This window comes from Phragmites australis, chromosome 4 (genome assembly GCF_958298935.1).
Source record: "Phragmites australis chromosome 4, lpPhrAust1.1, whole genome shotgun sequence".
Taxonomy (NCBI): domain Eukaryota; kingdom Viridiplantae; phylum Streptophyta; class Magnoliopsida; order Poales; family Poaceae; genus Phragmites; species Phragmites australis.
This window is the reverse complement of record NC_084924.1, coordinates 34,510,528-34,521,660: the sequence shown is the minus strand read 5'-3', so window position 1 is coordinate 34,521,660 and position 11,133 is coordinate 34,510,528. Positions and strand designations below refer to the sequence as shown.

At 38.9% G+C, this 11,133-nt stretch overlaps 2 protein-coding genes across 4 annotated transcripts; both read left to right on the top strand.

The window, feature by feature from the left end:
- Positions 1–892: 892 nt before the first annotated feature.
- Positions 893–3,375, top strand: LOC133916202 (14 kDa zinc-binding protein-like). The gene is made up of 5 exons (XM_062359770.1): positions 893–1,055; positions 1,658–1,715; positions 2,654–2,743; positions 2,892–3,009; positions 3,090–3,375. The coding sequence occupies exons 1-5, from the start codon at positions 1,000–1,002 to the stop codon at positions 3,155–3,157; spliced, it is 390 nt and encodes a 129-aa protein (XP_062215754.1). The 5' UTR covers positions 893–999; the 3' UTR covers positions 3,158–3,375.
- Positions 3,376–4,085: 710 nt separating this feature from the next.
- Positions 4,086–6,726, top strand: LOC133916201 (uncharacterized). Of its 3 annotated transcripts, none has more exons than XM_062359767.1 (9): positions 4,086–4,339; positions 4,506–4,663; positions 4,752–4,856; positions 4,966–5,022; positions 5,115–5,195; positions 5,738–5,772; positions 5,890–5,979; positions 6,109–6,265; positions 6,502–6,726. In XM_062359767.1, the coding sequence occupies exons 1-9, from the start codon at positions 4,198–4,200 to the stop codon at positions 6,619–6,621; spliced, it is 945 nt and encodes a 314-aa protein (XP_062215751.1). In that variant the 5' UTR covers positions 4,086–4,197; the 3' UTR covers positions 6,622–6,726. The 3 variants fall into 3 exon arrangements, with proteins under 3 accessions (XP_062215751.1, XP_062215752.1, XP_062215750.1); XM_062359768.1 differs by having other exon boundaries at positions 4,506–4,678; positions 5,890–5,971; XM_062359766.1 differs by having other exon boundaries at positions 4,087–4,339; positions 4,506–4,678.
- The last annotated feature ends 4,407 nt before the right edge of the window (positions 6,727–11,133 follow it).

The following is an 11,133-nucleotide window of genomic DNA, read 5'->3' as shown; positions in this document are numbered from 1 at the left end:
TTTCATATTTCATCTAATTTGGAATTGAGTTGATCCATATGAAATGTTAATCATTCTTTAGTGGTTAAGCATTGCATATATCATCATTTCACTATGTTATTACTAACTTTATCATTTTTCATCTAGTTTAGAAATGTTATGTATTCCCTTGAGTTAACCATGGTGAAAAGAGTCGAGCTCGATAAGTTACAAATGTCAAAATTATCGTGGACCATATTTAGGTATCTAGATGGCTTAAAATAAAAAGGTTGTCAATTACAAAGTTGTAGATCTTATCGAGAATTACAATTTGTATATAAAATTGTCTCTATTTGAATCTGTATGAAAAAATTATGATTTTCCAAATACGAGCTGCAAACTATTATCATTATCGATTCATAACCTGAATTGACACTCATAATTGTTGGTTCTTTTCAAATAGATTATCACTGACATTTCTTAATATTATTCAATATTATATAAATGTTAGTTTTTAAGCAACCGATAATGATAGAGTCGCGGATTGATGTTTTTTAGTAGTGAAATAATGTTTAATTCACTGGATCCTGCATAAAACTCGCTTAAAAAAATGGGAAATGAGCTCTCAAAAGTAACTGATGTGAAGCGCAGTGGTAATCTGGTGTATTGATCACGTATTTCTAGTTCTGCCATATTTGAAATTTCGCATTGCATATCGCAAGCCACGGTTGCCGTTTACGTTAACCAAGTGCAGCCACAAGTTCCCAAATCCGCTTTCTGGACTGCTTAACGTAATTCAGCCACAAGTTCCCAAATCCTTTTTCTGGACTGCTTAACGTAATTCTTGTTAAGAGGTGTCCAAAAAAGACCAAAATGCGCAGCAGGGTATGACTCACACGAGAGTGACGCGGTCCGAGACAGGGCTGGAGGGGTAAAACAGTAAATTTAACGAAGAAAACGAGGGCTCCTTCGGGGCCTTTATCCACTGAACCCTCGTGGCGGCGACCACTTGGTGCTCGGAAAGGCGAACGGTTCCTCGCCATGGCGTCGGAGAAGGATGCTGCGCTCGCCGCCGTGCCCAACGACAATCCCACCATGTGAGCCCCCTCGCCCTCTTCTACGCTCTTACTGTTGCCAGACCCCCTCTGATTTGTAGATACCGGTACGCTCGGTGTCAACTGCTTGATCCATCATTTGGGAGATTGTTGATTTGAGCAGTTTTGATTTCAAATGAGGGTACTGATTCATCTGTCCCTCGTGTAAGTTTGCAAGTTTGGGGAGCCGTAGGATTAGTACGTGCAATTGGGGATTGCTTAGGTTCAAAGCCTGATTTAGTTAATAATGAATTAATGATAGATGCTCTTCTCGAAAAAAAATAAAGATAGATGGTGTTTTGAATCATTTGAGGCCAATTGTTTCTGTATAGGAAGCCTGAGCTGCTGAATTGGTCAGCTCTTTCTTAAGAACTACAAAGATGCATAAGAAAGGGTCAAGTTAAATTAATAATGAGATATGGCGCTCTGAATTATTTGAGGTCAGTTGTCTAGCAGGAGCAAGATTGAGTTGTTCAACTGGTGAGGTCTTGTTTAAGAAATAAGAACTAAGAAGATGCAAAAATAGGTCGAGTATCTGCATTGTGCACATTGCACAGCAAAGACCGTCAAAGTGTATCAGTTTCTGATGTCTGTTGCATCTGCAGATTTGACAAGATCATCCAAAAGGAAATACCGTCTACTGTGGTTTATGAGGATGAGAAGGTATTGTACAGTATTGCTTTTCTTGATATTTCGATTTGATTCAAAATATTCTTGTGGAAAATTAATTGAGAACTGCTTTGCCCACCATTCTTATGGTCTTTATGTTTAGGAGACGGGAGTATGAGATTGCTCCTGATAAGCCTATTATGTTTGCAATAGTGAGAGTGTTGTTCTCAACTAGTGTTAAATGTGGTAATGCCCATAAAGTGGTATTTATATAATGGAAAAAGTTCATTAGTATCTGTGTGTTTGCGCCAATCAATCCCTTAAGACTTGGGATATGACACTAGAAGAATATTCTATTATAAGGGGGACTATGTTCACATGCTTTGTAGATTGTGACGATTATATTTTGTTAATGAACTTGAACACTAATTAGTTGAGCGATCCGTGCTACTTTGGGACATAATTAACCTTCAATGTCGCATTGTTTGTTTTAATCTTTCAGCTGCTTCTGACATTGTTGAGTTTTAACTACTTCTAAGCAGAATGCATGTTACAAGGAAAAGCTCTAATCATTATATCCACATGTTCTTTAGTATTGTAGGTTGTGTCACTTTTACATAATTTGTTTGTTCAAATGAGAACAGGCAATGAGGTTCTGTACACAGCAACCATGCATGTTGTGCTGCATATGGATGACTTGGTGTTATGTATGGTGGATCACAATGTCAATTTTCATGATGGCCAGTTCATGTAATGAAATTTCCCTGTTCATTCTTTATGGTCCCTTACAGTAGTATAGGAATCAAAGTACCATCTTGTCAATGGCTACTGTGTGACAGATCATTAAATTGCAAGGTTCTGATTAAACTGGATGCTCAGTTGATTTCTGCTGTTTATTGCTTTGTGAATGGCCTAAATCTACATCCTGATTTGTGGTGTAAGTTATTCGTTTGTAATCTCTGAAGTGCATTGATCTGATGTTTTGGATCCAGGTCTTGGCTTTCAGAGACGTAAACCCCCAAGCTCCAACACACATCCTAATCATTCCCAAAGTCAAGGATGGATTAACTGGCCTTTCAAAGGTGGAACTTAACTGTTCATCAATTACCAAGTTTATGCTTTCCATAAATTTAGGCCAACTTTTCTCATCATGGTCATCAATATGTTTCCTCGAATTTACTATCATCAAAATTCAAAAGTAAAAACATTTCATCCGTGCCATCTTCCCAGGCAGAAGAGAGGCATGTAGAGATACTTGGTTATCTCCTATATGTTGCAAAAGTGGTTGCAAAGCAGGAAGGACTTGAAGATGGCTACCGTGTTGTCATCAATGATGGCCCTAGCGGATGTATGTTTGACTGAAATCCCTTAGAGCACATTTTTGTCTGACCACTTCCCCTATCAACCACCTGATATCTTTCTTTGCAGGTCAATCTGTTTACCACATCCATGTACATCTTCTTGGAGGCAGACAGATGAACTGGCCCCCAGGCTAAGAACCACTCGTCTGTTGATCAGTCTTCACGGCAAGGATTTGCGTTGCAATTCTATCGAATAATCATCCATGCAATTTCCTTAAAAGTTAGCTCGCTGGACTTGTGCTATATTTGTGGAATTACTGGAACCATCCTGCTGTGATTTATGGACAAGAAACTTGTACTTGGAATCTTGGATTGACTGGTTTCTTATCAATCTGATCAATGCTTTCACAAGAGTTCTGTTCTCCCTTGTTGACTAGATGTGGTTACCTGCAATACCTTACTGTGGGGTGCAAACGACAATTTATGATGCAGGCTTCTGCATGCATGATGCATCTCTCTGTCCGTTGTTGCACCGAATTTACTGACTGCATGGTCTCCTCTGTTACTTTACAACGAGCGCATGCTCAATAAGTTGGTTGGTTCTCAAATAGTTCAATGCTCATAAGCCTCATAAAATCAGTACCAAGTTGCATTTCTACAGTGAAGAGTCAAGATATCCAGTGCCATGATTTATGTGGTCTTTCTTGGGCCGTTTTTTTGTTTCAGTCTGTCAATATCAGCAAATCCCAGCTTAGAAAAAAATATCAGCAAATCCTGTGGATTAATACAACTGGCTAAGTGTCATGGTAACATCAAGTATAAATGTGGATACGTTATAAGAGTGCCGTTGAACGAATACGACAGGAATGATGCCGATGTCGTAGTTTGATTTTAGATATGATTTAAAAAAGAAAAAGATTATTCGCTATTTTTTCGTCTAATTATTTATTTATTTTTATTAATAAAATAATTCATACATTCGTAGTGGTAATGAGTATAGGGAGAGGGAACGATAGAGTGAATAACAAACCTGAGTAAATTTTTAAATTTTATAATTTTATGAGATAGGAGAAAAGCATGGAAGAAGATTGATGGCAAGAGGTCTAAATGGAAGATATTTCCCCGGTTTTGTCACGGCTTGCGAAGGTTGGATGGGAGAGAGGACGGCCTCAGCTCTCTCTTCCTCCAGCTCACGGATCAAGCACCAGTGAGCGAGAAACAAACCTCAAAAAGCCATGGCCATGGGGCTCCCCGGCCTCCGCTGCTGCGACCTCGCCGCGCGTGGCCCGCTCCCTCTTCCTCCCCTGGGCCCCGCCCTCCCGCGCAGGCCTCCTCCGCGCGCCTCCCCTCTCCGCTACTCCTCTCTCCAAGCCCCAGGTATTCATTCACCACTGCTCTGCTCCTTAATTTCCTCCTGGGCTCTTGATGTTGCATGCACTAGATAATCGAACGGAGAAGATTTCTCGTTCTCGAGTTAATAGAACCGAGATAGTTTGAGGTTTGTTGTTGATGTTGATCCAGTGATTTGTGTTGCTGCCGACAGCTGGGGACAGTATTGGGGATGAAGTCCTGCGCATGTTCCTTGAAGAGAGGCAGCTACACGGCGATTTCGTCACGAAAATCTCTGACATGGTTTGGAGGAGAAATGGCGCAAATGTTGATGTGTTAGAGGCGACCTCGGGTCTAGAAAATGCTGCAAATGTTGCGCAACCTGATGCAAGTTCTGCAAAATCGTGCTGCCAGTGTCACTACTTTTGCAAGGAATAACTGATAGACCATTGGAATGCAGGTCAGGGAAGAAGTTACCGGCGAGGGAGTCTTGAGGCTAGCGGCGACCAGAGATTGGGTATCCGGTGAGAGCGACCTGCCTGTCAGAAAGAGGCTTTCTGCTAAGGTCTGTCATCGTGTTATTTGGGGATTGCTGTTCATTATTTTGGATTGTCAGAATGTTATTGCAGAAATAGCTGATAGAGAAATGGGAATGTTTTTTCAAATGATGACAGGATAGACAGAATGACAGCGACAAAAGGAAGGAACTCAACCTTCTGAAATATGAAGCAGTGTGACACCTCTCCAGTTTTTCATCATCTTTGAATTTCTTCAGAAAAAGAAAACTACTTACCATCTACTGATGCTCATGATTTTCTTGCAGCTCAAGGATGAATTGTTGCTCCTGACCACTGGAATTGGAGCAGCATGTAGTTTATACTGTCTCCTGGTCTTTTCTCTTGAGGTACATGTAGGCTTTAAACTGTACAATCGACATAAAAAAAGAAGCAAGTACCTTTGCGCTAACCATAAAACACTTCAGTAGTGCAAAATACTAATTATATGCCATAATTAAATGCTTCCTTGTATAACTTTGAACTCTAGAAACCAACTGGTAAGATTAACCGGTTTTTGCTTCCATAACTAGTCCAACTGGGTAGTATGGGCAATTAGGCATCTTACAGTTCATCATTTATGTATCCTGGGCCTTGCATCGGACTCATGTTTTTTTGGGTAACAGATTTGAACAAATGTAAGGGGATGCATCAAACATAGAACTTGATATGCCGATGTCATGTCTAGAATCAAAGGCGATTATGTTTTATGACTTTATGAATGGTTTCAGCATTTAATGGCCATCCAGTCACCTAGCTAAGATCATTGACTATGCCTTTACATAGATATCATATGATTCCATAACTCAATGAACGGCACAATTTAACTTTCACCAAATGGCTAAATATGGATGATTGATGTGACTGAATCTGCAATACTCTTATTGAACAGGCTGCTATCAGTTATGCTTTTGGAGTTGCTTTCAGGTAAGCTAAGTAATTGTCCTGTACAACTTATTAATGTTTAATATAATGCTGATGCTCCCTTGTGGTTTGAACATGTATTTAAAGTATGCTGAAGCTAGACACTCTTATGTTGGACAGTTGTTTGTATCTTCAACTTCTGTATCGGCACACAGACAACCTGTCAAAGGAAGATATTCCAGAAATTTTTCTGAAGAAGAAGGTGAAGAAGTAGGTTTTGAGATGCTGGCTTCAGTCTGTACTCCATTATTCTATTACTCACATTTTGATAGTTTCAATACTTTTTTGAACTAAAAGTTTCAATAATTATTCATTTGTTCCTATTTATGCAAATGCTAGAATTGGCATCACAAGCGAAGATTTGAAGAATACAATAGAGAAGACCCTGGGTGGCACTTCAGTAGCCCTATCATCCCCAAGGCTTGCGATTCCTGCTATGATTTTTGGATTGTCAGCTATATCAGATCACTTCCAGAACAGCATTTTCAGTTTTCAGGTAAGAGCACCACACTTCTCTATTATGCTAGATCTCATCTAGTTGGCAAACCATATCAGATTTATCGTGACCTTATGAGTACACACGTATTTGGGTACTCGTTTCCCCTACTAACTGTGAAAAATCATGTAGCAAGGGATATTATCATGAATCCATTGTATAAATGACTCATATTCCCTGTCAGGAATATGCTCTTCCGTGAACAAATCCTGAATGACTGGGCTCTCTTTATGCAGCTTGTTCCAGGCATGATGGGTTTCCTTGCATACAAGGCTGCAGCTTTAGTACAAGTCTACAGAGATAACGAGGACCTCCGATTGATACTTCCTGAAGATGAGGACATTGACAGCAGTTGAAGTGTACCAGTGAGAGATTCTATTAACCTAGTTGTTGATAAATACAGAACAGATTGGTGGACCACTCGTGCTTCAGTTTTGAATAAAATTTCTCTCTTCAGGCGATATTGAAACATAAACATCCTGAAATTTGTTTGCTTGTTTTACCTTTTCTGAGGAACTAGATTGTTTAAATAATGTCATACTCTTTTAATATAAATCATCGTGCGGACTAAATAATAATCCACTCAATAATATTTTCGACAACTCAAAACGTAATATTGGAGTAATACTTGAAGTACAATATATCTTATGAGATGAGATGAGTTAAAAAAAGTATATATCACTCTATAACATATAGCAAAAATTGAATAGAAGCTGATATAATAGTTATACTACTATGTGCTATCCTTCGGTCATTGTTGCTCGAAATTACATGGATTCAAACGTACATTGAGAGTGTGGGACACGTTTATAATTTGAAAAGCGCCCTATTTTGCACCTCTCCCGTTTCTGATCACCCAAAAACTCAAGGCTCTGTTATTGGTACCATGTGTTTTTTTTTTTTGGCCAGATTGCTGTGCAGTGCAGATGGCAATGTTCAGCTACTTTTCTAGTAGAAATCTATGGTGTAAACTAGCAAATGGGTGTAAACATGTAAACAGTAAATGCCATTCGTCCGATCTCCCTTTGAAGGCTACGATTGATACATCGATGTTACCTGCGATGTAATGCCCCCGCAAATACTTGCTTTAGTTTGCGAGTCGTAAGTCCATGTTATCTTAGGTGACATTGTAAGCTTACAAATAATTGGATTCTACTTCCGTGATACATATCTGAAAATAGATGTACACCTGTGTGTGTGTGAAACAATTTATTCCATATTTCTGGTCTATTCATGAAATTCCGAAATATACATATTTTAGTCCCATATTACTAGTCCAAATATAGTTGAGCATGCTTAAATAGTTGGTTCTTTCTTTTGTCTAAAATGAAAACACTTGGAAGAGAGAAAGAGAGTGACTTTGGCTATACACACGCGCGTATTTTTCGTATGACTTGTGATTTGCCATATTTACGCAATATTATTTTCTATTTTATTATGTTTTAATGAGATTAATGAGGAAATTAATCATGCAGTAATATATGGCAGTAATCATTCAAGTTAATGGCATTTTAATGAGATTGAAACCGCCGGTTCTAACATTATACAGACACAATAGGACAAGGGGTCTCTATTGAACCTGCTACAACAACTTATGTCAAAGGTATTAAGAAGACAATACGATACCTCTACATTTCGGATGGCAGGTATAACTACATAAAATAACTTATTGTAATTTATATACCCATCTTTACTCTTTTTCATTTATTCTTTCTCTTTAGTCTACTTATTTAAAGTTTATTAGTCTTCCTAAAAATCATGTGTGTGGTTCGGCTAAAACATATTCTGAACTATCCATACAATAAATTTGGTATGGTTTAGACCGCAAATGACAATTCTTTTTGGCTCCACAAGTCATCTAAGTATTATTGTTATAGAACAAATTGTAACATATACCAACATTCGAAATTGAATAATTCAAATTCTACGACTCTATTGGATGTGCATGTTTGCAAATAGGACCTGTACATGTTGCATTAAGTGCTGGCAAAATTTTGAGGAAAATCGAACATAATTGCTAATTATTTAGAGGGCGGTTACAAGGCTAAATAGTATGAAATCATAAAAATGCATATAAATGGAGCATTGCAAATGAACTCACTTTTTCACCAAGTAACCTAGGGTTGGAAATAATTTTAGAAATTATTACGCCACACGAGAGGAATATTAGTGAATTTTCTCAGATTTTTGAGAATTTATTTGAGGCCTTAAAAATTACTAGAATTTCTAAAAGTAACCATTTTTGGAGTTTTTTTATTTTAAAACCTAGACGGGGTATTGAGGTGAATCCTTTTAAAATGGATTCATCATGAATTATAGGACATACAGAAAAAGTTTCATAAATTTTAGAGTACCAGAATCCCACTGCTCAAGTAGGGAAAGCGAAAAGAGAAAACACTGTTCATCCGCGAAAATACTGTTCATCCGAGTCACGCCAACCAGACTCATGCTGCCACGTCGAACTCACATGTAAAAGCGTCAGGATTTTCACCAGCGTGGCCACTTTGGTCACATCAATAAATATGACGTGACTACGTTGAGGAGTCACGTCAGACACTTTGGCGTGGTAAAAGGGGCTAGTTTCTGAAAATTTAGGTTTTGACGGGTTGTTATTAAAATATTAGTTTTAAAAAGGCTAAAATAAAAAAAAGTCAAGGCATCCTGGTTGGCCTTTCTGATTTTCGTCTTCTCATTTTTCCCCATTCCTCTTCTCTCTCGCAAGCGCACTGAACTATTATGTTGCCAAGCATTGTCATCCTCTTCTCTCAGCATGCACCGAGCAGGAGAGCGGGATCTCTGAAACCGGTGTCGCGTAGAGACCCGCACAGGGCGGCAATCAAGTTTTTGGGTAGCGCTTGGCATGACCGCTCGGTGACTGCGACGTCTACTGCGTTCTCGTCTTCGACTACTTCCTCGACGTCTTCGACGACGACTACGTCCGAGGAGCTGCTTCCATGACACTGACCAGATCACCCTCCTGGAAGATCGTGTTCATCAACCCAATAAGTAAGTTGTGTGCAACTTCTAATCATGAGAAATATCTTTTTCGATCTGAAGTACATGATAGACCTGCTAGTTCTAGTATTTGCATCATATTTATCCTGTGTAGTATTTGTCCAAATAAAATCTGGACTTAATATTGTCGCAAATATTTCCAACATTCCAAAAACCTGATTGCGACTTCTTTTGTGAACTAGCAATGGCGGATGCATCTGATGACATGAAATATGAGAGGTTTTCTGGTGAGAACTTCTGTAGATGGCAGACACTGGCCAATTTTTGGCTCATATCTTTAGGATTATGGTGGATGATCCACACTGTGTTCCCGCTTACGATTGAAGAGGACACGCAGTTTGAGAGTGCAAATAACACCGCACTAGGTTGCCTTCTCACATACTAGCAGATCAGCTATACGATGTGTATTTGAACATCACGTCAGCCACAAAGTTGTGGGATGCCCTGTAGCAGAAGTACGTAGAGGCTGGAGCAGGTCGCTGGCTGTACAGGTGCGAGAAGTTCTTCAATTTTCGCGTGGATGATGCAAGGTCTATTGTTGCGCAAGCACATAATATGCAGCTCCTAGTTGGCATGATCTCGCACTTGGCGGCTGTGCACTGCCTCCTAAGTTTGTGGTTGCATCAATTGTTGCCAAACTTCCTGCGGCATTGTGGGATTTTGCAACAAATCTGAAGCACAAGAGGGAAGAGATTGCTATTGAAGATCTCATCGCTGCTCTTGACGTGGAGGAAAAAGCAAGAGCCAAAGATGCACCAAAATAGAACAACCAGAACAGTGCAAACAGTTCAAAAGAAGACATATAACAAGAACAAGGGTCTCAAAGTGAACAAGACAACTAGCTTTAATAAGAAAACAAAGAAAAAGAACTTGAAGAACATCACCTGTTACGTGTGCGGTAAGCCTGGCCATATGGCCAAGGACTGTCATGACTGCAAGGAAAGGAACATCGATCTTAACAAAAAGTTCACTAATGTGACCATATGCGAGGTCTCGATTTTAGGAGGGTACGTCAATTCTCCTGTTGTTTGTTCTACATTTCAATCCATCGACTTGTGGGTTGATATTGATGCTAACGTTCAAGTATGTTTTGATATTTCCTTATTACTTTTTACCAGGTCGCAAGGGATTCCTCCATCCTAACGGGGAACATGTCGCATGCTTCTGTTCTTGGTGTTGGTATGGTAGATTTGAAGCTTACTTCAAGGAAAACCATCCACTTGAAGAATAGCTAGCACACACCTGCAATAAACAAGAATGTGATCAGCGGTTCTCTCTTGTGCAGGAGTGGTTTTAAGCTAGTGTTTGAGTCGAATAAATTTGTAATGTCTAAGTTTGAGACATTTAGAGGAAAAGACTATGGAAGCGAAGGCTTGTTCTATCTAAGTACTATGGATTCTTGTTATAATCTTAATGTTGCTACTGTTTTGAATAAAAGTGCAGCCAATGTATGGCATTCACGTTTTTGTCATATTAGTTTTGATACTGTTGCTGGAAATGTCCAGGTTAGAGTTAATTCCAAAATGCAAAATAGTAAACGATTTTAAGTGCTAATCTTGTGTGCAAGCTAAACAGCCTTGAAAACCTTTCAAGGGGATAGAAATAGAGAAAAAAATGGCATCATTAGATCTAATTCATTCTAATTTGTGTGAGATGAATGAAGTTTTAACTAAAGGAGGAAAAATATATTTTCTTACTTTCATTGATGATGCAACACGATATTGTTATGTGTATTTGTTAAAATCTAAGGATGAAGCATTGAGCTACTTCAAAATATATAAGGCAGATGTTGAGAACCAATTAGAGAATAAAATTTAAAGACTTAGAGATGATCGTGGAGGAGAGTATACCTC

Excerpts from the sequence above, each read along its gene's own strand:
- LOC133916202 (XM_062359770.1), top strand. The coding sequence starts at position 1,000 with ATGGCGTCGGAGAAGGATGCTGCGCTCGCCGCCGTGCCCAACGACAAT. Across the intron at positions 1,056-1,657 it reads CCCAACGACAATCCCACCAT|ATTTGACAAGATCATCCAAA; the intron begins GTGAGCCCCCTC and ends TTGCATCTGCAG. Across the intron at positions 1,716-2,653 it reads TGGTTTATGAGGATGAGAAG|GTCTTGGCTTTCAGAGACGT; the intron begins GTATTGTACAGT and ends TTTTGGATCCAG.
- LOC133916201 (XM_062359766.1), top strand. The coding sequence starts at position 4,198 with ATGGCCATGGGGCTCCCCGGCCTCCGCTGCTGCGACCTCGCCGCGCGT. Across the intron at positions 4,857-4,965 it reads GAAAGAGGCTTTCTGCTAAG|GATAGACAGAATGACAGCGA; the intron begins GTCTGTCATCGT and ends AAATGATGACAG. Across the intron at positions 6,266-6,501 it reads ACAGCATTTTCAGTTTTCAG|CTTGTTCCAGGCATGATGGG; the intron begins GTAAGAGCACCA and ends CTCTTTATGCAG.